This window comes from Vitis vinifera, chromosome 13 (assembly GCF_030704535.1).
Source record: "Vitis vinifera cultivar Pinot Noir 40024 chromosome 13, ASM3070453v1".
Classification (NCBI taxonomy): domain Eukaryota; kingdom Viridiplantae; phylum Streptophyta; class Magnoliopsida; order Vitales; family Vitaceae; genus Vitis; species Vitis vinifera.
This window is the reverse complement of record NC_081817.1, coordinates 1902663-1928896: the sequence shown is the minus strand read 5'-3', so window position 1 is coordinate 1928896 and position 26234 is coordinate 1902663. Positions and strand designations below refer to the sequence as shown.

The 26234-nt window shown below is 33.6% G+C and overlaps 2 protein-coding genes and 1 long non-coding RNA gene across 3 annotated transcripts; 2 read left to right on the top strand and 1 right to left on the bottom strand.

Annotated features, from left to right (window-relative positions):
• Positions 1–142: 142 nt before the first annotated feature.
• On the bottom strand, positions 143–4935 carry LOC100245021 (CDP-diacylglycerol--glycerol-3-phosphate 3-phosphatidyltransferase 2). The gene is made up of 7 exons (XM_002281508.5): positions 4236–4935; positions 2388–2485; positions 2231–2281; positions 1958–2071; positions 1329–1385; positions 1149–1234; positions 143–968 (listed from the first exon to the last, which is right to left on the bottom strand). Exons 1-7 carry the CDS (start codon positions 4753–4755, stop codon positions 848–850), a joined length of 1047 nt encoding a protein of 348 aa, XP_002281544.1. The 5' UTR covers positions 4756–4935; the 3' UTR covers positions 143–847.
• Positions 4936–11441: 6506 nt separating this feature from the next.
• On the top strand, positions 11442–25945 carry LOC100255322 (uncharacterized). The gene is made up of 18 exons (XM_002281453.4): positions 11442–11823; positions 13034–13103; positions 13411–14010; positions 14097–14282; positions 14431–14544; positions 16996–17054; positions 17363–17429; positions 17621–17672; positions 17783–17875; positions 18062–18145; positions 18259–18683; positions 19641–19702; positions 20497–20566; positions 22249–22329; positions 22434–22535; positions 24533–24657; positions 24958–25075; positions 25516–25945. Exons 1-18 carry the CDS (start codon positions 11774–11776, stop codon positions 25648–25650), a joined length of 2493 nt encoding a protein of 830 aa, XP_002281489.1. The 5' UTR covers positions 11442–11773; the 3' UTR covers positions 25651–25945.
• LOC109123757 (uncharacterized) lies at positions 22542–23044 on the top strand. Its single transcript, XR_002031579.1, has 2 exons — positions 22542–22733; positions 22817–23044. It is a non-coding gene; the product is annotated as an uncharacterized LOC109123757 (long non-coding RNA).
• Positions 25946–26234: the final 289 nt, after the last annotated feature.

Here is a 26234-nt window from a genome sequence, read left to right as displayed (position 1 = left end):
ATCACAATATCATGTACAAGAAAGCAATTAAAATCCTAATGAGAATGAGATTTCATTTCTATAATAGAATTTAGTTCTCTTTCCCATTCTTTATTCCAATATTCCAAAAATAAAAACCTATACCTGTTTACAAGAAACCTGATTCAAACCGAAAATATGGTGAATAAATTGAAATTATAGTATGTCATAATCCACCTGAACGAGGTATATGTAATCCATGAAATTCAATTTAAAGCAAGCGTTTAAACAGCAAACCCAGAAAAGACTTCTGAAAGATCACTTAAAGATGGCTGCTTCACAGCTTCTTGTTTACATGTTCAAAACGTCTACCATAAAATACTCTCTTCCAACTCTGAGACTCCAATAATTAATAACTCCATTCAAGATGTGTCTACAGCCAGATTCCGACAATGCATCCTCCTCGATGCATGCTCCAAATCAGTCTTCTAACACATGGATGCTCGTGAGGGATATAATGATAAGTGAAAAATAAATAAGTAGAGATTGTAAGACAGGGGGGACAGCCCTCAGTGCAACATATGTGCCCCCAACATTTCCTCAGTGAAACTGAGGAAGCATAGGTGTTGAGATTTTAAGGACTATGGAACAGCTCTAAAACAATGAGTAGGTACTGCTTCCTCCAAACAGTTTCAATTCAATCTAAGTGGGGCCTAAACTTTGGTGAAAGCATATTCCTCTTCTTCCGATCAGCTGGAAAAAATTCCTGTTTCAATATATGCAATCAATCCTCTAAGTATACTGTAAAAATTTGGAGTAGCAGGCACACCCTTGTTTGGCAAACCACCAATGGTTTATGAGCCAAATCAAAATCTGAAGATCAAGCATGCTACTTGATCAATACTTTCCATATCTTTCTCATGTAGACAACTAGTGACCAAACAGCAAGCCCTGCTGAGATGTATAGCAAAACAACTCCAGAAGCCACTAAACCCCCTGCTGCTGTGAGACTGCAAAATCAAGGGAAAGGGAAAATTAAAAGAACCAACAGGAGAAAAAGGAAAAAAGAACAATCAGATACATTATAGAGAAGTCCAGCAACATTCCCAAAGGAATAGTCTCTTTTATCTCAATTATATGGAATGAATGAAGGGAATATATCACGAGTTTGAAATTTAGAGACAATGAACCTGCTGTCTCGAGCAGCCAGAAGGACGGTTAGTGATGTCATCTGTGTGGCTGTTTTCCATTTCCCCAAATTGTTTACAGCAACAGCCTGGAGATGTTTATTGTCTTTATCATTGTAGCAAAAAGTATGATGGGATTGCAAATGAAGGAGTAGTGGGTTGAAAGGTGGAGGGAAAACCAACCTCTAAAAGCTCGGTATTCTGAGATGCAGCCCATTCTCTAACTGCAGACATGGTTATCTACAGTAGCAAATTGCATATAAGACATTAACCATCAATTTCTCCCATCAAATCAGATGAAATATGAATAAATTGTGTGAGAAAGAAGTGAAGCAAGAAAATGGTAAAAGATCGAAAAGACAAATGGCAAGCATAAAAACAATAAACAGGTCATTATGAGCCAAAAACATGGTGAAAATACAATGTATGTACACATATAAGTGCCAAAACACAAGACCATTGAACTTTCAACTGAATGGAAAAGGCAGACTAGCTCAGATACTCAACTAGAAATAGCTGGCAAGTAGGGCTGACGAATGTATGCAAAGATACTAAATGGTACACCAAGTAGAGCATTTCAAAGCTAAGGACTCCAGGAATCAGAAGATACACACAAACTTCAATAGTAAACCAGCTTTACCAGGTTCATTTAAACCCTAGCAAACAGTGGCCATCATGATCCAAACCACAAAATAAGCTTGGATAAAAGTTTCATAAGAAGTTCAGAGAATACACAGCACTAAATTACTTGAATAGTTACATGTATTGACGGCAATTGAAGATTTGAGACAGAGTAAAGACAAAATACCGACCTCTCTACCTATTATGGCAATTGAAGGCACAGTCAACAGCCATGGTACTGGTCCAAACATACCAACTTCCAAAGGTCTGGAACACAATAACACCAATGTGGCAGCAACCATAAGCTGCATTCAGAAAGCAAAGCAGTCAGGTAGAAAACTATAAAACAATTAGTACGAGTCAAAAGTATGCAGTCTCTGTTTTTCATTATTAAGGTCTGTGCAACTTAATTATCTCAACTAGCTATGCCACCAACTTAAAGTTATTAATAAAGACAGACCTACCTTATCAGCCACTGGATCTAAAAATGCCCCAAATGTGGTGCCTAACCTCATCTGAAATGCAACAGAACATTTATCCTTAATTAATAAATGTAATGAATATGATTGTATTTATAATGTAAAACACCTATTTGGAGTTTGAGGGAAAAAAATTGCAAACCTTCCGAGCAAGGTACCCATCAAGCCAATCTGTGATTGCGGCAGCAATAAAAATAGTTGTTGTTGTGGTTGTCCCCCACCAAGAATCCACATAAAAGGCTAGATAGAAAAATGAATAAATTAGTTTCACAGTCTTCATACAATAGCCATTATAATGTATGACTAACTGTACAAACAGGTATTTAATGACCCAATGCACTCCCTCTCTGCTGTGACTTGTACAGAAATCTATCCTTGCAGACATATAACTTAAAGTGATTTGTAAACAAGAGGCTATCAACAGATACTAAAAGAGGACATATAAAATTTGACCTTTTTTCTACGATAAAATTACCAGAGCCATTGACCAAGGAATTATACAAAAAGAACATTTTATTCATTTTTCTTTTTATCAGTAAATTTGATTTGCATTAAAAAGGCCAAAAAGGGTGCACCAAAGTACACACGATGTATATAGTGGCAATCAAAAAGCGCCAAAAAAAAGGAAGAGAAAACAAAAAGATACTCCCTCCCTCAAACCAACCTCAACCAATCAATGAAATCTACTATGAACATCAATCTTTCACCTACAAACAGTTTCGTCCAAGTTAACAAGTTACACAAAAACAAGTATTTCAGCCTTTGGATTGAGAATTCCACATTCTCAAACGATCTTCTATTTCTCTCTTTCCAAATAGTCCAGAAGAGGTATAAAGGAGCTGCCCTCCAAACCTTTTTTCGCTTTCTTCCAACAAAAGACCCATGTTAGCCTAGCAGAGTCTTTCTAACTGTGGACTGCATCACCCAAAAAACTCTAAAGAGAGAGAATAATAGCTCCCACAACACCCTTGCCTTGTCATAATAGCTCCCACAAAAAGAACATTGTATTCATACATGCAAAGAACAGCAATATGTCCCTTTTTGGGTTTGGCCTTTTTGCCATAACAATCATGCTTGGACAATATAACATTAATGAATGCTAGTATCAAGCACTGAAAAATTGGGAATTAATCTAAAAATACTACATTTTCCATGCAGCCAACAGTATCAATGTTTCCCACTCACTAAGGCATAGTTGCATAATTTCACATAAGTAAGAACACAATTCCACATCTTAAACATTTGGTCAGAAATCTGAGAAATTTTTACAGGAAAGAAGCCTTGAAAAAATCATTTTTTAAGCATCAGCTAATAATTCAACTCATTATTAAACAAGAGACTCATCTAAACCTCAAATGCACAAAATTAACAAACAAAAATCTGAATACACAAATACACAGAATAAAAAGGCAATATATTATTCAATTAGCTGCCCAGCCAAACATCCATCAAAACTCCAAATCAACAACAGCCACGCACAAAAAACATAATCCCGAAGTTCAGAAACAACATAAGAGAAAGCTAAACTTGTACAGATGGAAATCACATCATGCCTAACCAATATCCAACTTTATCTAAGCTTGTGCACATGGAAATCACATCATGTCTAACTAATATCCAACAAAACTAACATATCAAAAGTCACTAAAAAAGCTTGCTGTGAAACCATAAATTTCAGATTCGTATTCATCAAATTCACACAAAGAAAAATAAATAAATCACTGAAATTCAAACATAATAAAAAAAAAATTAGGAGATAAAAATGAAATATGAAATAATCCACCAGACACTCATCGCATTGCAGCCAGATAACCGTTTGGGTTAATTTACGTCAAAAAGAAAAGAAAATTCCAAATCCCTTTCCATTTACCATCGTTTTCACAAAAAACAAACACGCCAAATACCCCAAAAAAATGAGAGAGAAAAAAAAAACACCAAAACAAAAAAAAAAAAAAAAAAAACAAATTACGACACTTAAAACCAGACATACTGCCGATGAGAAGCGGGACGGCGGCAACACGACCAAGCGTCAAAACCGTAGGCAATGTGAGCAACTTCGAAGACGACGACACCGGCGGAGGCTGAGGTTGTTTCCGTTGCGACGACCGGTGATTCTCAGACCAGTCGACGGCGGCGTCCTGACTCTCCGAACCCATGTCGGCCACGTTACCACCAGACCCTTCTCCTCTGTGTTCGGAGGAGGAGGAAAAATTGGGAGGCGATGAAGAGAGAGATCTGTGGGCACAACGAAACCCTAGATTTCTAGAAGAGCCCTTATCGTGCGCCGACGCGGCGAGGTGTGCGCAGGGCATTATCCTCCACCCATCCGTCCGCGAGAGTCGCTCTGTGGCTCTATTTTGGGACAGCGAAGACTTCTTTACAGCAATTGGGGTAGTGGTGATGGTGTTGGTGGCGGTGGCGGGTGGCGCTATTGTGCGCGCCCATCTGTCGAGTTTGGTGTAGGGTTTGCCGTAAATGGAAGCCACCATGGAGAGTTTGAGGGCTGACATGGTAATTTGCACCAGATGCGTAGGTTAGCAGTATGGAAGAGGGTGTTGCATCTGTACGCCACAAAACTAGGGGAAAAGATTTTGTGGTAGATGGCTTTTATCTTTCCTGTAATTCCTCGTTTGGAGCTTAGGAAAATATATCTAGGGAGATTCCTCAACCATTTAATATGAAATTATTTGTCTAATTTAGTTTACTTTTAATCATCCATAAGTCAAGTTTGGATGTATTTGTTGAAAATATAAAAAATCTCTTTTTTAAATCCAATAAAAGCTTTTATGCTTATTTTACTCATTTTATTTAAAGAATTAATATTTAAAAATAAATAATATAAAAACGAAAAAAAATACTTCTAATAAAAATTCTATTTTATTTTTACAAAAAAAAAATCTTTCTAAATAAATTTTTTACTAAAGACAAAAATAATAAGTAATTCCAAACCATCTCTAAGTGGGTGTTCGGAAAACCAACTTAATAACTTAAAAATGATTTAATAACTTAATTTAAGTAATTAAACAAGTGGTGTTTGTTTTTTTTATTGAATATAAAAAGCCAAAATATTTGTGTTAATCCAAGAGTTGTTCTAATCACGTTTTAATGATAACAAATCATGGTTAAGTTGTTGTTGGTTTGATTATAAAGAATTTCAGGTGTTAATTTGGAAATTCATCAAATGACCCAATGAATACACGGCCAAGACAATTAGAAGACCTTTTATTTATAAGAAACATATATAAGATGAATGCATGTGTGCACTTATAATTTTCATATCTTTTCATGTATCTTTAAAAGCTCGATTTATATATTAAAGTAACATTTCCATTTAAAGTCGAGTTTTATCAAATGAACCTTAGGTAAATCATTTCAAAATTGGCATATTAGTTTACCTAAAGATTTTGACTAAATGTTATAAAAAAAAAATATAGGTTTTTGGGCCAAAGATGGTGAATCGGCTTAACCAATTAAGGCACTGGTCGATCGGTTGACCCTTCCCAATCGAAGTCCAATCGAGAGATGCAAAAATATTATTTCTCTTCCAATAGCCTTTATTTCCCAATCAAGGGATATGTATTTCTGGTCAAGGTCCAGTCGAGGCTTAACAGTCACCTACCATGCATTTAATGTCTGACGACTAGTGAACCGGTCAACCCCAAACTCAACTGATCGAGACTATCTTTTTGGGATTTTGGCTCCCGAGGTTAGAAACCTATAAATTGAGAGTTTCACTTCATTTATAAGAAAGAAAACACCTGCATTTATTTGTTTACCTATTTGTTATTACCTTAAAAGCTCTCATTCTTTTATTGGTGCATTAAATCTCCATTTGCATATTCTTTAGTGTACCATTGTAATTATTCATAGTATTTAAATTGTATTTGAGCTCTTGTTGAGCTAGGTTGAGAGTTTCAAACTTGTTATTTGAGTGTTAGAACTTTCAATTGAGTAGAAACTTGAAGAGAATTGTGTAAAAGCCAATCGAAATCGAAATCAAAGTGTAAAGGTGATTAGAATCTTGATTAAAGTTTCAAGTATCATGGAACCCTCACTCGATTAGGAGCTTATAGATAGTAGACTTATGCAAGAAAGTGTCGAAGAACTCTAAAACTTGACTTTGTTTTCTCTAACCTTATCTCTTTATATTTTTTCTTTTTGTGCTTAAATTTATTGTGTTTTTTAAAAAAGATTCAACCTCAATTCACCCTCCTCTTGGGTGTTTTTCTCTATTAAGATTAACCTTTATTTTCTCAATTTGGTTTTTTCTACTTAGTTAAAAGTAACCCGTTCATATCAATTAATATAATTAAAGTAAACTTGTTATTAATATGTTTAATTTAATTATATGGATTGATGTGGATAAGTTACTTTTAACTAAATAAATAAAATAAAATATTTGTCTTTTTCTATTTAGTCAAATATTTTGACTTTTTCTATTTAGTCCCAAAAAACAAACACTAAGAAGATGTTTGTTTTTTTAATTTTTTGCTGAAAATAATTTGTTTTTAGATTTTAAGTTATTTATTTTTCTACTTTTTAATGACTTATTATGAACTTTTTTATGAATATAAAAAGTCAATTTCTAAATAGAAAAAATATTGTATTGGTTTTTTACTTTTTAATGTTTAATAAAAGTAAAATATTGAAAAACAAACGAACAATCTAATACTTAACATTATTAAGCATTAAAGTTCTATTTAGAATTAAGTAAAAAAAATAAACACCATCTATCACGTGTTTTGTAAGATATTAATGACACAACTTAAAGTAAAAAACAACTTCAAATAATAAGTAAAAAACAATTAACTTAATTTTGAGTCTACATATTCATTTTATTTTTTTACCTCAATTTATCATAATTTCCTTCACAATTTATTTTGTTACTCCATTTTACCTTATCCATCATAATTATAATCTACAAGGATTATAATTTAAAACAAATTTTAAGTTAATTTTATAAAACAACTTAATACTTAAAATAAATAACAAATGATAAATTTAAAGTCAATGATTCAAGTATAATTTAATTTAAAGTTAACTTAATTCATTAAGTAATAGGTAGTCAATTTTACTAAACACTCCTCAATTTAATTGAAAAAATAAGTTAGTCATGTTTGATTACAATTAAAATAAGCTTTAAATTGCTTGGATTTGAGGTTTATAATTCCTAAGTTGGTTTAGAATTCAAATCCCTTTTTAAAAATATTTTTTATTAAAATAAAAAATTACATATATATATATATAATTATGTCAAATATTTCCCTAATAATATAATTATTTTCAAAATTAAAATTAATTTCTAACTTAAATCAATCATTAATTATATTGAAAACGAAACCAAATTCTAAACAAGTACCAAGTGAAAAGTCCTTTTTAACCTAAAATAGACAAATCAAATAAGGCAGAGCCTGTCGGTGCCACGTGTCCCTTGTTTCCTCTACTTCCTCTTCCATTCCTTGTTGAATAGTCTTTGATATGTTTAGGTAACGTAAAGCGTTAAAAAGAGGAGAATATATATTGTGCCTACGGTCGGGGGTATGGGCAAATGTGAGAGAAAGAGAGAAGGGTGATAAAAAAAGGGGAGAAAAGGAGGAAAAAAAAATAATAATAATAAATTATTTGTATATAATATTTTAAATATATTTTATTTATTTAATTTTTTTATATAAAAATTAGATAATTTTAAAACATATAATTTTTAACTAATTTTAATTATATTTGTTTATATTTTTTATATCAAAACTAAATGTAAGAAAATTATTTTATTTTAATAATTATTTTAAAATATTTTTTTGTGTTTGATTTATTATAGAAAATGCGAAAAAAGGTTCACTTATTTTAATTTTTTATATAAAAATAAACAAAACAAAAATACATAAATATTTAACTAATTTTTATTTATATTATTTTATATTTTTATATTAGAACCAAATATAAGAAAATCATTTTACTTAATATTTTTTTTTCTTATTAATTTCTTGAAATGAATAAAAAGATCCTTTTTTTTGTGTTTGATTTGTTATAAAAAAAATGAATTAGAATCTTATATATTTTTAAATTATTTATTTTTTATATAAAAAATAAAATAAGTGAATAAATTTGAAATAAGATATAAAAATAATTTATTAATTTTAAATAATTTTAATTTTTCTTTATTTTTTTTTTCTCTCTTGTATTTTCCTTTAAATTTTCATAAAGACTATAAATTAATTACAAAATCACTAGAAATGAAACAATCCCTTGAACTAAAGATCAATGAATTTAACCATCCTTAAATCAAATGATTACATGAGAGCACAAAATTCCTAGTCTCCAACAAGGTCATAAATATATTTCTATGAAATTAAACAAACCCCTTTAATCATACCACCCACCAAGCAAATGATTTTGGAAATGGGCCAAATTTTATCTTTGATCTCCTTTTATAATCTCATGTGTGAAGAGAATGAAGACTTGTCACTATCCCCTATATGGAGTAGTCATGATTAGCCAAGAAAAAGGGCTTTTGACTTTCCCATTATCTTTTACCTATACGTGGACCCAATTATTCTCATGTGTCTCCTTGTTTGCCCATAGCCGGCCCCATCATATGCCCCAACGGTAAAAGAAATTTTTTAAGAGGAGCTATGAAAAGTGAATGAGAGTAAAAGGACATATGTCATGGATAGCATGATTATATGGAGATAATTAACTAATAGGGAAATGGATAGTGGTTTCCTATAAAATTGGACAATTGTATGCTATTGTTTATATAGGGATTGTTAAGAGGTTGGAAAAAGCGAAAAAATAATTATAATTTCTCTTTATATTATATCGATTATGATTCCACTTTTAGCCAATCTCCCATTCTAGTAATTGCAGTCGACAAATTATGTCATTCCAAAGATCGGTATTATTAAAGCTACTAATTTTAAAATAAGTATGAGTAAAACTCGGAAGAGATTATAACTAGGTTGAGTGTGAAACAAAAGCCAAAAATAATCACTACTATAAAATTATATTAAACAACGTATTGATAAGGTATACGACAGTAATAATAGACTCACCATAATTTTAAAGGTAGAAAAACTTAACCAATAAATATATGACACGATTCAATATAATGATATTTAATTTTACTTTGCTCAAAATTACGGGGGTAAGAATGTCAATAAATAATACAAGAGTAAAGTAAAGAAATGAGAGCTCTAAACTCATCTTCCATATTAATTTGTAATTCAATAATCACAAATCGTAATACCGTTATTTTTCTTGCACTGTTTTTGTTACAATGATATTCGTGAATATCGCCAAAGTTTAGGTCTTGATGGATAAATCTCTCATAATGATGGATTTGAATTTCATTTTGCTAATAAATTAGTTTCTTCATCATCAATGGTTGATAGTACAACATGTCTCTTTCCATATCTTATACCATAACCTTTGTTAGTATCCCACTCTAATAATTCAAATGTTTACCAATCTGTTGAATATTTGTCTGTTTCATGCATTCAAATTCCCAACATACCATCCTACTATAGAACCCATTTCCTCTTCTTCACATCTATTAACTCTTGAACATAGTTCTTCACCGACTTTTGCCATTAATAGTTATTACTATTTTAGAGGAAATATTAACTCTTTTAAAACCTGAAATAGAGGTCAGACAATTATTTTCTTTAAAAATAATGCAAATACGAAGATTGTTGGCTCACAATAGATAATATTTACGTAATGTTGGTAGGTCATAATAAATGGTATTAGAGTCGATCTTTAATAAAAAAAAAAAAAATTTAATCGTATTTCATGAATTGTGCCTAATTGAGGACATTGAGTTTATATGGGATGATAAATTATGACATCCGTCGTTATTATAAATGAAAAGTTTATAATATTCATAAGGGGTAACACCTCTAAGCTTCATAGACATGCTTTAAAACTACGATGACAATCTAAAATAAATAACATCCATTCGATATCAACAAATCATCCATGACATTATTCATTATCTTATCTCTCAAAAAAAAATTATTACTATTTTTTAAAACAAACTTTAAAGGGAAAATTACCACTTACCTTAATTGCATCTCATTTTTTTATTTTAAGAAAATGATATCAACATTTCACCAACTCTCATCCATAGCTATTTAAAAAAAAAAATCACAAAATCACAAGAAAAAAAAAGGAAAAAAAAACATTGCAAAATCAATGACACCCCCTATTTATTATTATTATTTTTTCAAAAATAAGAAAAAAATATATATCTCTTATTTACATAACTGGAATGCTTGAAAATATCTTTATAATTTTTTATTTATAAAATCTAAAAAATTAAAGCTGAATCCAATTTAATTATTTTTTTCCTCATTTCATTTTACCCAGATTCCTTTCCTGATCTCTGCTAACCTGAAATGAAGAGAAAAACATTTAAAATGTCTCTCTGCCCATATCTTAAGGATTATTCCATTAATAAAGTAAATGTATAAATGCCCAATGCATTTATGCATTTATTTTAATTTTTTATTTATTTAATTTTTTTTCTTTAATTTTAAGTTATTGTCATATCTTTTATCGCATTGGCAATGTGCTAAGACTCACTTTTAGTTCAATTGAAGGGTCTCCTCAGAGAGCAATTTAAAAAAGGAAAAAAATGTCAATGAGATGGTCCAAGGAAATTTCATTTCATTTTAATTAATTAGCCTGACTTTCTAAGTCATGAGTTGGCAGCTACCATATTTATTTGCTATATTAAATTTTATAAATTTAAAATAATAATAATAACAATAATATATATTTTTTGTCATTTACTGTATTCAATCAAAATACGTTTCCTAACATTTAAAAAAATATATTTTTTATTAATAATTTTTTATGAATAAAATTTTAGTTACAAAATTTAAAAGCATTTCAAATTTAAAAAAAATTTAATAAAAAATTAATCAAATGCGTTTTCTAAATAAAAAACAATATTTTAAACGACCATATCCAAAATTCCTTCCAAATAATTTTTTATCCCCAATCTTTTTATTATCAAATAAAGAAAATTAATATTGAAAAAATTATAAAAAAGAATTAGAAAAGGAATTTCCCTACGTGGCTACCTTTGATTGGCTTTTAATGGTTTTTATTTATTTATTAAAATAAAGAAATAAAGAAAGAGGCCGTTTCCGGGTCAAATAAATTCTCCGTGTTTGTTTGTTTGTTATTTTTAAATTGTGAATAATCCACCCTCTCAATATGGTGTAGAAGAGAAAGGGGTCAGAGACTCAGAGGCCGACCCCCAAACCCCACTACGCCTGTCTTTGAACTCCGTGTTAAGATATATCAAACAAACATGTAATAATGTGACGGTAAACTCGGCCTTTGCATGTGATATTCCCTCTCTCTCCCCTCTTGTCTTCTCTCTCTTTCTCTTCTGTAACGGAGTAGTCATAGTCGTAGTAGTTTATAGCAATTCGGACAACAGGGTTGCAGAGCCAAATCGAAGAACATCGAGATCTTCCTCTCTCTCCGTTTTCTCATCCAATCAACTCCTTCCACTTCGCAATGAAACCGAAAGCAGTTGTCAATCCTCTCGTCACCTTCGAGCACAAGAGGTACTCCGCGCGTTTGCTGCAATTGCTCCATTTTATAGGGTTTTCTCTTTGATCCGTGGATTTTTGTTTCGTTTAATTGTGGATTTTCCCTCTGATTTCGTTTTGAATTGTTCCGATCTCGTTGAATTCGACGGATTTTTCTTTTTTTCTTTCCTTTTTTGAGATTTGGTGAGTGGGGAGTTTTGTGTGTGTTGAGGTCTTTTTTTTATTTTCGGGGGGAGTGTCAGTGCTTAAGTGAATGATCTTGGTCTGGCTTGTGCTTGATTTGTTCGGATTGTATTTTTGGATTTGGATAATGTGTGGAGTGAAAGTCAATTTGAGTGTTGAGTGTGAACTACGGGGGAGTGAGGTGTGAGGATTTGGCGGATTAAGGTTGTTTGGAGGCAATGCCGAGTTCTATGGAGTGTAGAGTTGCGGTTTTGTGCTGAATATTTTGTTGTCCTCTGGCTGATTGTAATTAGATTGACTAGTGGCGAGTGTTTAGTAGATTTTTAGTTCGACTCATTGTTTTTGTGAGATACTGACCTCTGAGTTGATTTGATTTGCAGTATGATGGCATTGTGGTGAGTGGATTTTTTTAGCTCAATTCCATGTTTTGTGATGTACTGAGCGAGTTGATTTAATTTGATTTGCAATGTGATTGCATTGAGCTCAGTGTTTAGTACATTTTTAGCTTGATTAGGGTGTTATTTAGTGGAATTTTTAATTCAGTTCCATGTTCTGCGATAATTGATATACTGAACTCTGAGTTGATTTGATTTGTAATGCGATTGAATTGTTCTCCATGTTTAGTTGAATTTTAGCTTGATTAGTTAATTTAGTGGATTTTTAGCTCAATTTTTTTTGTGTTATGCTGAACTCTGAGTTGATTTCATATGAGCTGCAATGTGATTGCACTGTGCTCAGTATTTAGTTGATTTTTAGTTTGAAATAAAATAAATTTTGAGTTTATTTGGTGTGTAATGTCATCGTACTCACTTTTTACTAGCTTCTTGGTTTGATTCGGTCTTCTGTATTTGACTGAATTTGGAGTTCATTTGATTTACCATGTGATGGTATTGCACTGTATTGAAGATTTTTTTCAGTTTAATTCATGGCTTGCATTAGACTGAATATTGATTTGACTTGGTTTGCCATGTTACTGGAACTTTGTTGATTTTACTACTGAGTGCTGTGACTGGGAGGAATTAATTGGCATTGGTCTGAACAGGGATGCATATGGATTTGCAGTCAGACCACAGCATTTACAAAGATACCGAGAATATGCTAATATCTACAAGGTTTATCCGCTTAGTTTTCTTCTTTATAATTCTCAACTCTTTTTTTGGTTGCTGAGAATCTGAGAAAAGAAAAGTCAATTTATGTTTATCTTGTTTTAATTCCTAAAAATATTGAACCTTACCTCAACTAACTTGTTTAGTTGTTTAGATATGGTTGAGTGGAGGTCTTTTCTTTGAAATAATTAGTGAAACCCAGCAATGAAAACTTCAAGCAACCAAAATGGTGCAAAAAGGGAAAAAGAATAAGAAAAAAATGAATTCATAAAAATAATTAGCATTTGTTTATGTTTTACACTGGGACTTTCAGGAGGAAGAGGAAGAACGATCTGAAAGGTGGAACATCTTCCTGGAACAGCAAGCAGAGTCTGCTCAGCTGCCTGTAAATGGCTTATCAGCTGACGAACATAACAAGGCATTGCATGGTGAAGCTACAGAGAAGGATGTAGATGCTAATCCAGAGAAAGTGGTTCAGAAACTTGGTTCTGATGATTCAAACGAAAATGTTACAGAAAAGGAGTCACAAGGAGTAGCAGAGACAAAAACCCACAGGATCCAGATCTGGACTGAGATTAGAACATCCCTTCATGCAATTGAGGAAATGATGAGTACTCGTGTAAAAAAGAGGAGAGATTCATCAAAAAATGAGAAAGAAACTGGACTTGGAAAGCATCATGCTCCTGTTGAAGAGGCTAGATCATTAAAAGGTGTGTCAGAAGAGGACTCTGAGGATGAGTTCTACGATGTGGAGAGGTCAGACCCAGTCCAAGATGTCCCTTCAAGTGATAGTTCGAATGCCTCTGCAACAGCTTCTGCTGGTGATGTGGTCACTTTGGAAACCTCATTTCCTTGGAAAGAAGAGCTGGAGTGCCTTGTTCGAGGGGGAGTGCCAATGGCTCTCAGGGGGGAGGTAATGCATAAACTACTAAACTCTTGCATTTCTTTTGCTCATGGCACTCATTTCTTGGATGATAAGCTTCATGCTTGCAATAACAGCTTTGGCAAGCTTTTGTGGGTGTGAAGGCACGCCGAGTGGAGAGGTATTATCAAGAGCTGCTAGCTTCAGAACATAATGTTGGCAATAAAGTGGAGCAGGATAGCTCACAAACAGACAGCCTCACTGATGGGCCAATAAAGGACTCTTTAACTGTAACTGAGAAATGGAAAGGGCAGATTGAGAAGGTCATTACATGCATATGCTTTGAAATTTAGTACTCAATTTCTTTGATTTTCAGGTGTTGCCTTTGTTAAATCCAAAAATCTCAAGTCATTGTTACTAATCTCTAAATGCAGGATTTACTGATCAAAAAAAAAAAATTTCTAAATGCAGGATTTGCCTCGAACATTCCCAGGTCATCCTGCTCTAGATGAGGATGGTAGAAATGCTTTGAGGCGTTTACTTACGGCATATGCTCGACACAACCCCTCTGTAGGGTACTGTCAGGTAATTGGATTGGAAGGAGTTTATGTGGTTAATTGTTTTTATGGTTGGAAAATAGAGTTACTTTCTTGCAAAATTTGTGTCATGCATAATTGATATAGTACAGTAGCTGAACAATCTGTGACACAAAAAGCAAATGGAGACCAGTGACTCCTGCAGTATTTATGATCTTTAACTTGGTGAACATGCTTCCATGGTTAAAATTTGGTTATTTACAGAGCAAAACTAATTCATAAATATTAACCGGAGTTCAATGTATTGGTCAAAATTTATTTGTTTGCCTATCATTAAAAAAAGAAAAAGAAAAAAGAAAAAAGCAGGAGTTCAATGTGCTGGAAGAATCTCATAATGAAACAGAGTTCTCTTTTCAAATGTAAACTGTCAGATTACATTCTGCAAAAATGTTCCAAGTTACCATTCACTCTTTCCAACCTTAAATCTGATTGAATGGTGATGGGCTTAATCATATAGCCTCATCTTCCATGAAGGATAGTTTAGTTCTAGAATCTGGTAACACAGATATTCAGATGATTGGAGTGAAGCTTCAATTTTTATAAACTAGTGAACTGTGTGTTCAGACCATAGGTTGAGTTTCAGTGGATTTGATCATGTAAATGAATAACTGATTATGACTGGGCATCAGCTCACAATCTGCTAGTACAATAACTTCCACTAGACTGTCTGGTATCTGATAGTAAGTTACTTTTGCTTTATAGAATCATTCGATTTTTAGCTTAGGTAATCCATGAGTTTCACAAGTTATAGCATGATAACAGAACGGGCAGTTATGTGGAATACATCTTGTTGAGAAAGAAGCAATTTACAGTCTGAGTAATATGGACCATCAGAAAATACTCTCTAAAGCAAGTAGCCAATTTTTTCTGGTGTTCATTTCATAATGTTCAATTTATTGTTACTTGCAATTTTAAGAACTAGACTAGGAGTCATCAAGATGAACAAGTCTGGGTTGGTCCAATCTAGTTCAACTGGAAAATTGAACTAATTCTTCGTATGATTTCACTGTTATAAACACATTTATGCACTCATAACACTTTCCACCATCTTTTCTGTATGTGTATGTTGATTAAAAAGGAAAAGGCTAGGGCAAGACATTGGTTGTTCATAGCTGTCCTACAGTTACAAATATTTGTGATGGTACCTAATGCACCGTAAGATGTATCCCTAGAAAAAGAATCCAAACTACCTGTTAGTGGGCTCTCACAAATTTGTGCAAAAGCCAGAAGGCTGCACAGAAGGGTACTGCAGACCAAAATGCTGCAGCAGGTTCAACGGGCCCCTTTTAGGGCACATGTGGAGACCATAAGAGACCTAAGGCCTAGACTGTCACTTGCTCGCGAGGCTCGTGGAACCAGTAAGCCTAGCTAACTGTTCCATCATGCAAGAAGTGACATTTGTACCCTTGCATCAGCTCCATATGATACATTCATTGTCTTTTTCTAGATTAAACCTGCTCTGCGTTTCTCAAATAACCAGTAGAAAAAGGTGTATATGTTCTAACATATGTTAAAGGCCAGAGAGATGGCACAATTCTTTAGGTGACCTTTTTATCTTGTCAGCACAGAAACCAGTTGGTGGCATTATTGGATGATAGCAATCTGTTCTCTTGTTGTTGCACATTTCTTTGACACCCTATTATTTCAATTCAAGCTCAATGGATGAGCTTCATGCCATTTTTAGCAGATTTTTTACTTAATTCTGTGGTGGACTTTTGTCTCTTCCAACATGTTTTGAGATGTTAGTCCTTACTAAACATGGTTGAAGTGCATGATTTGTGTGCAAAGAGAACACTTGTACTGTAAAACCTTTTAGCATTGTTACCTCTAGTATTGCTAACAAATTCACCTACCTATAATTTTTTTCTTTATTAGATTTGCATTTTATGTTTTATCATAAACAACAAAAATTCCAACAAATGAAAAGAAGGCACAGGGAAGGATGAGATATCCTTCAAAGAGAGAAGATCTGATCAAAAGAAGCAAAATAAAATGTGGAGGGGTGGCAACCATGAAGCATATTAGCAAAAACAACAACGAGAAATAGCTCCAACAGGTGCCAAAAACCAAAACAAAGATCAAGTACCAAGATGAGTAAGGAGGATAGATGCCCCAACAGAATCCTCCCTGCTGGAAGAGCCATGCTTAGCCAAAGAATCTGCTAACTAGTTTTGTTAAACTTGCAATTTCAGTTATTTATGATATATTATCAAGTTTCTGATAAGAAAAATGATATATTATCAAGTTCACTATACAGAAAGAGGCTTGGACATGTGAGTCCATCCAATAAATTTCTGTTTTACTACTACGTGTTCTTTTTGTTCTGCAGATATAAGTAATATTTCCAATTTTTAACAGTTTATTTTACTGAATGAATTTAAACTTTCTTGGAATACCGATGTCTCCTTTTCTGATCTTGTTGGTCTCAATGAATGTGCAGGCCATGAATTTCTTTGCAGGCTTATTACTACTCCTCATGCCTGAAGAAAATGCTTTCTGGTAGGTTTGTGAATTCATTTAATATATGATATCATTTCAATATTGATAGTAGAATTATTTGTGGAAGACTGGTTGGACCTGATTCAGTGTCATAACTCCAAATTTTTCCTCTTCTATTACTTCTATGAAGAATACAAGACAAAATATTCTGTCTATGCATTATTATACATGCATGCATGCCCACATAGATACATAGATACATACATAAATATAAATATATATATGTGTGTGCACACGCTTTGCTCTTGTGTATATGGTAATAATGATTAATATGATTAATATACTCTGGAATTATGTAAATTACTCAGGGCTTTGATGGGCATTATTGATGACTATTTTGATGGCTATTATTCAGAGGAAATGATAGAATCTCAGGTAATATGTGCTATTCTCTGTTTTCGTTTCAGTTTCTTTACAATCTCATTATTTACTTGTTTACTTATTTGTTTTTGGGTTTCTCTTTCCTCAAACTAGATGTATTTTTCAAGATGTGCAAACTGCTCAGGTGAACAACTGCAGAGAGACATGTAAATATTTATTTTTCTTAAGCTTTTGTGTTTGTTCAGGTGGACCAACTTGCTTTTGAGGATTTGGTGCGAGAGAGACTACCTAAATTGGGTTTGTTTCTTGTTGCATATTTTATTATCGTTGCCCTTTTCCAATTATTATTTTTTCTTTATATGAGGCATTTTGGATGGCTTCTTATTTCACCTTTGTGTCATGTGCAGTTAATCACCTGGATTTTCTGGGAGTGCAGGTGGCATGGGTTACTGGACCGTGGTTTCTTTCCATTTTTATGAATATGCTTCCATGGGAAAGTGGTCAGTCTCCATCATGGCTTATATAGAAATTAGATGTTATTTGGGGCCTACATTGCATTTAAAATCTATTTATATTTCTTTGATTTATGGCCATCTCACTAATCTTAGCATTCTCATTGTCATGATTGCATTCATAATGTCTTGGTTACAAGCTTATGGGTTTTGATGGCTTTCTCCTGACTTCAGTTCTCCGGGTCTGGGATGTGCTTCTTTTTGAAGGAAACCGTGTCATGCTATTTAAAACAGCACTTGCTTTGATGGAGTTATATGGTACTGGGTAAAAGACATTTAATTACCGTGATATTCTTCAGGATAATCAACATGGATTTAATACTATGTAGGGTATCTTTTTACAGAATGTAATTTTGTTCAGTCTCTTGTAGGACCTGCTTTGGTTACCACTAAGGATGCTGGAGATGCAGTTACTCTGCTGCAGTCACTGGCTGGCTCAACATTTGATAGCAGTGAACTTGTCTTGACTGCTTGCATGGGTTACCAAAATGTAAATGAAGCCAGACTACAAGAGTTGAGAGATAAACATCGAGCCGCTGTAATAGCTGCAGTAGAGGAGAGATCGAAGGGGCTTAGAGCTTGGAGGGACTCAAAGGGTCTTGCACATAAGCTATATGGTTTCAAGCATGATCCAGGTTCACTAGCGATGGATGCAAACCAAACAGAACAAGTGGTTGATTCACAGGCAAATGGTGATATGTCTCATATGGAGCCTGGGTCTGCTAATGTGGATGGCTTTCTTATTGGTCTGACTGAGAATGTAGAGATAGATTCTGTTCCAGATCTTCAAGAACAGGTAGCTTATTTGTTTCTTAAACACAACATGTTCTTCTTTCTGGAAAGTAATGAAGTTAAATATTTGTGATGTGCTATCTACTAAGTCTCATGTATAGAACTTCAAGTGAAAAAAAAATCAGTGCATGGATGACAGCATTTCTGGCTTTTTTACTTTTTAGAATGGAAAAAATACACATATCTGGGATACAGTCCTTTCCCATTTCATTTTGGAAATTTACTTGTTTTCCTTTATATTTATGTTTCTATTGCATTTCTAAGTGGCATAAATTAGCCTGGGTGTGAAGTGTCTGATACCTAGAGCTATTTTTTTTATCAGAAACAAAAAATTCATCGATTAGGAACTTGAAGTTCGTGGAAAGGATGAGAAATCCTTCCCAGATACACATACTCTGATCAGAAGAATATATAGTGACCATCATATCATGTGTTTAATATCATAATGAAGATTGGTAAATTTAATGTCAAATTGTTTCTGTGGAAAGTCTCAATTGAAAACTCCTGATTGGTATGAAGCGAATAATGATATGGTAGAACAAAACCAAAGAGAACCTGGAATTTCCAAAATGTATATGATTTGCATTGAACTTATCTATCGTGAAACTTCTAACTCCAAAATAAAGTTACAAGTTTAAGTGTGAAACTGCTTCTGGGTTGAATTGATCATCTCTGCTGAAAGAATGAAGGAAAACTACAGGGATTAAATATTGTTCCTACTCAGTCTTCTCAAGGTTAGTTTTTACTCAAAAATGCTGTGTTTCCAATACTAGAAAACCTTGAGAAAACTTTCATTGTGGAGGAAAGGGGTATATCAGCAATTGCATAGATGTTATTGTCTCTCTTGTTAGGACATAAATATCTTGCCATGTATTTAATATTTTTAACTTGTAATTAGATGGAAAATTAAAAGACAATCCTCTCATGAACTTCAAATTTTGATGTATGAATTATGTTGCAGGTGAGGTGGTTGAAGGTTGAATTATGTAAGCTGCTGGAAGAGAAAAGATCTGCTCTGCTCAGGTTAGCATTTTGATTGTGGTGTGCAGCTACTTTTAAATTTAGGTTTGCATCATGCCTTACAAGTCTTTGGTGTCGACATCACTGTCTCTGTCATTATATAAGCCAGATGTGATATAGCTTATCTAGTGCATGATGATGTAGAAAACAAACTTTTGAGTATTTTAGGCTTGCAACTCACTGCCACTAAGAGAGTCTGCCACAACTTGTATTTCAATTCACTATTTGGAGGCATGTTGTTTCTTTGTACCAAAGGAATATCCTTACCCAACTTAGCAATGCCTGCAAATAAAGTCTTGCAAATTGAGTAAAGCTTGACTTGGAATTGGGGTTTGCTTTTAGGTCTAGGGGGTATAAAGAATAAATGGAATAAAGAAAGGAAGCAGCTCCCTAGACTAAAAGCTAGATTTGCAGTTCAACAAATTTACAATATCTTCTACACCAACTTTTAATTTCCTTAGATTCACAACCATGATCTGACTTCATATCAGCATGCATCTTAACTTTGCAAGAGTGCAAGAGCCTCATAAACTGGGAGAGTAGTGCCCACAAAATGAAAAAAACGCTGACTTACAAAAGAGAAATATGGTAGTTAATGTCTCTGAGCTCCAGTTTTGGAGCTGCCATAAAATTCATTTCTGGAGTAATTTTGTTTTGTATGTCAATGGGATGTATTATGGTGAACATTTTCCTAATACTTTATTGATATTTGATATTGTTTCTGTTTTTTCTTGATGATGCTCAACATTGCTACCTTATCCTTTTTTTCTTTTTCTTTTTCTCTTTTTTTTTTCCAGAGCTGAGGAGCTGGAGACAGCATTGATGGAGATGGTCAAACAGGATAACCGGCGGCAATTGAGTGCAAGGGTACATGTGAAGCACTTTTTACACATTATAGTTTATTATCATCTTCATTTTGGATCTGAGGCATGGCTGTTGGGTGTGCTCTGCTATACTTGACTGTTGTTCAGTCACATGCCACATTAAAAGAAACCTGTGCTTGCGTGTCTTTGGAGTTGAGATGCGCTTCTCTCTCTCTCTCTGATTTCACACACATGAAACAGATGGCTTCGTAATCTGTGAGATGATGTAGTATAGTATAATGTTGCATCACTTGAGACCATAGCAAAAAGTTTAATTAGTATTGCTGATGAAAATGAATCTCCAAGATATACATCAAGAAAGAGAATTGGTATTAGTTGCAATTAAAGGAGGAGTAGTATTACTCGGAATTGAATTAGGATTAGTATCTGTTGAAGTTAATTAGGAGTAGCCAATAATTAGAATCATAATTAAATTATAGAAGAATTAGAATTAGAGTCATAATAAATTATTAGAATCCTAGTAAACTTTGGATTTCTTAGAGAAACCTATAAATAAGGCTAATTGATATAAATCAAAGTAATGGATTGATGTTCTTGCATATTTTGCGATTCTCAATTGTGAGACTCCTAGAGGCCTTAGTAAGATTCCAAAGTTTCTATCCTCTTCTTCTTATCTTCTTTCTCTATATTTTTTTTATTTTATTTTTCTCTACCAAAATTTTTATTCTTTGGTCCCCTCCTTAAATTCTAAATTTAAAAACCTTAGCCCACTTATTTAAGTGTAGGCAACCATCCTAGGGTTCTCCTACATCAATTGCCATACATAAAAACTTTATGGTTCAAAAGAGTTCAGCTGGGTTCCTGGTATAATGGCTTGCAATCCATAGAGGTTCAGATCTGATTTCTGGGCTAGGTCCTTGGACCTTTTCCTTGTTGGATGTGTTTTATTTATTGCTATTAATATTAATATTTGGTTAGGGTTTTGCTGAAAGTCTCCATAATCTTTCTATAATTTAGGCATCTATGTCTTTGAAGATTTGCTAGAAACCTGTTGTAAACTACATTTGTCTTGGGACTTTTTCAGAAGGACACAGATAAAGTCAATTCTACTCACCTAAGCTTCAATCCTAACCAACTGGGTCAGCTTAACTAATCCTTTTTGACAACCAACTTTCTTTGGAGCTGAATTTTTCTTAGGATCCATGGCAATCATGTTTTCTGATTCACGTCTCATTGCCTCTGCTCACATCCTTTTGGCCCACCTCTTTTGTTTTTGGTACCTTCAACTTTAATCAATCACTGCTTACTGGTGTATTTATGTGCTTCTGCTTCACATAGCTGAAACATCTTAAACAACAGGTACTCATCATCTCTTCAATTGGTGTCACCTCCACATTCTCGCAAATGCACTCATTTCTTATCCTACCTATTCTCATATTGCCACTCTTTTATCTTGACTTAAAAAGATGGATAGACCGGTATAAAGATTTATATATAGCGACAAGGGATTGCTAATTTTAATAATTTAGTGATTAGCATGTGTTCTGTAATCGGGGCTTATATTGATCCAGGGAATGCAAAAACGTTTTCATTAATCTAGATCGTTACTCAGAGGCTGAGTTCCTATTGATTCTTCTCTCTATTTTTGTTTATTGAATTCTCTCTCCTTGGAATTCCTTTTAAGTCATTTAAATTGCACTCTGAATATCTGCTTGTGGTCTCCAGGTTGAACAGTTGGAGCAAGAGGTTTCCGAACTCAGGCAGGCCCTTGCTGATAAGCAGGAACAAGAGCATGCTATGCTTCAGGTTGCAATTTTTATGCCATTCCAAGGGCTCATTTCTGAAAGATGCTTTGTACCTTATCTTGTTATGGGCTTGTCATAGTAATTATGATATCATTTGTTTTATAGGTATTGGTGCGGGTAGAGCAAGAACAAAAGTTAACTGAAGATGCTCGCAGGTTTGCTGAGCAAGATGCTGCAGCCCAGAGATATGCTGCTCAAGTGCTTCAGGTTATTTATTTATTTATTTAATGTCTTTGGTATGCCAAGGTGGACAATTTCTACATTATGTCCTATCCTTGGAGAATTAGTTCATAAATGAATTTGCTTATGCATGGAATTTCACCAATTATTTCAGGTTGAATTTTATAATAAGTTCAGTTATGTTCCACATATTGTTGATTGAAGAAAGCTATTATACTCTTCAAAGTAAATGGTGATTTTTTTATTCCTGTTAATTGTGAATCATTATTGCTATCATTGGTACTGGATCTTCTCTTAATTTTTTGCAGTCAATAAGAGGAACTCTATCAGCCATTTCCAGATGAGCCCTTTATAGAGCTTGCTTCTCTATGTTCCTTTTTATAGACCTTCAAATTATGTATTGTACCTTCAGCTTTAGACCTTCCTAGGGCAGTGCATCAAAGCTCATTGTATTTGTTCTGTAATGAACTTCTGCTGGGTGAAAAACATAATTTCCTTTTGGACCATATATTGTTACTGCTTCTGGTTTTGTTGGACTTCCTCTCTTTTAGTTGCCATATCGATGTTCCTAACTTGACCAAGCTGATTCTGTCAAATGTAAATATGTTTTGGTCCAAACATTCTTCTCCACAAGTGAAATATGTTTTAGTCTCATGTTAATTGTATCACTGTCAACAATATAAAGGTCATATAATCCTTGTTTCTATATGGTTATACCATCAGTAAAGGACCTTCCATTAGGTCAACTTGCTTATATATTTATACTTGCATTAGTGTAAATATTTTTTTGATTACCATCTTAGGTCAAGCTCTTATTTTACTGCTATGTTTATAAACTGGTCCCTTCTGCAAGATGATACTGGTAATTAATCACCTTGTTCTTTCTGCAGAAAAGTGTTTTTGGAGCTTGCTCCATTCTTAGCCTGTTAGCGTCCTTTTAGTGGGTATCTAGAATTCCAGATGGTAGTTTCTTCACATCTTTCCACATCAGATCCCTATGATCACAGTTGGAAGCAACCTCTTACGATTTGACACCTCTCCAATGGCCATGAATTGCAATTCTTTCCAAACATTGCTTCAAACATCCTAAATGAGCATAGTATCTCAACTTTGAGCTAAAAGGGAAAAATCTCAACTTTGAATAAAGTCTGTCATGCTTTATATCATAGGCAGATTGTAAATGAAACTTGACACAAGGACCTCTATGAGAACCCTCAATCAGCCAAGCTGTTTGCATTGTCAGGGGAAACCTAATAAGGATTCCATTGACAATTCAGAGCAAAAGGAGAAAGTGAAAAGTGGGGTCAAGTAAGTTAATCCCATTCTTTCTTGCTTGAAGCCCCTAAAGGTGCCTGTGGTTATTTCACACCCAAGGGCATGTGGAGGAAACACCAGTGAATAAAATGTCTTCACTCTTCACCTTAAATATTTTTAAGGAGTTTTGGCTATTTTAGGCTTTCAAGGCATAGTTATCCAATTAGGGTTTCTTTTTTTTCCTCCTTAAATTAGGGTTCAGAGAGAAGTCTATAGGCATCTATTGGTTTGGTGTCCAATGATAAATTGAAAATAGGGAAAGGATCCAAGGTTTCTGCTCTAAGTGTAGGCACCAGGCTAAAAGAATCCTTAGTAGTATAATTCTATAACTAATAATCTATTATGTCCTAGCATCATCATTTCCATGTTATATATATGAATATGTCTATGTGTGTATATGTATATTTTTATATGTATGTGAATGTGTCTTTATATGTAGAGAAATTTAACTCCATCTTGGGCTAATGTGATATTCTCAAGATGTCATTGTATCAAATTCCTTTTCTTCCTCTTTGTTTTATATATATATTCTCTAATGACACGTGTCAAGTTCTAAATGCTCCTAGTAAGGTAATTACATGTAATTCGCTGATAGAATAGTTTTATTACCACTTCAATGCACAATGGTAGACCCTGTTTTCCTGAATCTTTCCTTTGATTGCTTCATTTTGTATCTTATTTCTGCTGCTACAATCACTATATTTGTGCAGGAAAAATATGAAGAGGCGATCACTTCTCTTGCTCAGATGGAAAAGAGGGTGGTTATGGCAGAAACAATGTTAGAAGCTACCTTGCAATACCAATCTGGGCAAGTTAAAGCACAGCCTTCTCCCCGGTATGTTGTCAACTTTGCCGATAAAGATTTCTTCCTCTGTGCAGTTTCATCTTTGTTATTGACTAGATGAATCTATCACTGTGTTCAATATCTGTTGTGATTAATACTCCAACTAAGTTTTTTTTCATATAAATTTTCATAATTATTTTTTTGTTTTATTTCCTTTCTTTCAACCATCAGTTGTGTACACAATGCCATTCCCATGAAAAAGGCATGAGTACAGGCTCAATTCTTGTTTTGATTATGTTATGCCTTCATTGATCGGTGGGTTTCCTATAATAAAATGAGTTTTGATTGTAGATCACATCAAGATTCCTCTTCAGCACGAAGCAATCAAGAAACACCACAAGAACTGCCCACAAGAAAGATTGGATTGCTATCTAGACCATTTGCACTTGGCTGGCGTGACAGGAACAAGGTTAGTTTTTGTACCATTTCTCCATTTAAATTCAAGGATTCCTCTTTGATGCTGCTTAGTGAACATAACTGATTATAACGTAAACTGTGTTCATGGATCCGATTTTCCTCTTATATTATCTTTAGAAAGAAATATAGAGGATGCCAATTGAAAGATGATATAAATCATGCTCTATTTAATGCTTTTTATTATGAAACTAGTTCTAAAATAGCAAAACCATTAAAATGCTATAGGGAACAAAGTAAACTCATTTCAATCCTATATAAAATAAAATGGATCCATTCTAGAAAGGAATATGTTACTGTACTCAGATTTAAAACCCTTGTAAATCTAAGGTACCCTTTAGTGGATTTTCTAGCCATATTATTTTTAGATCACCCCATATATGCATTTGATTTGCCCTATTAAGATTGCTAATTCAAACCTAATGACTGCAACAGGGGAAACCTGCTAGTGAGGAGGTGAGCGATGCAAAGCCTACAAATGAGGTAGAGAATCCAAGCGCCCAGCAGGTAGAGAGTCCAAGCACCCAGCAGAAAGACGCCAATGGCCATGAAGTGCAGGAGAAACAGTAGAGAGAGGGAGCGAGATGAAGGTTAATTATTTGGAGACCCATATAAATTCCCTATTTTACAGCCTCAAATTCTTGTGTATCAATGCCAGCTGGGGGGAGCAGAGCAGCATAAATATAGCTCCCTTATTTCTTAATCCCTTTTCTTTTTCTACATAGCACCAAACATAAAAGCTCATATCCATCCATTGTTTGTTCATTAACTGGTAATAATAATAATAATAGTGTAGAGGAGAGAGAATGTAGCAGAAACATGGGGATTCATGGTTAAAGCAACTGTATAATCTTTGCCTGCTTTATTCTATCACCCTTTTCATTTATCTAATTTTTTTTTTTGTACTTTTTTCTTTTCTCATCCTGGTGGCTAGTACTAGGACTTAATGGTATTAATTGGTTTCTTTATTTTCCTCTTTATTGGGAAATATAACTTTAAAGTGTTTCGAAATTTGGACTCACAGGGCATTGAAGCATATGAAGACTTTGGGTTACAATCGTGGTACATGGTAAGAAAAAGTCAGATAGTCATTTTTTATGATTTAAATTTTATTTAATCTTTAATTTTAGGACGTGAAATAAAAGACTGAATCA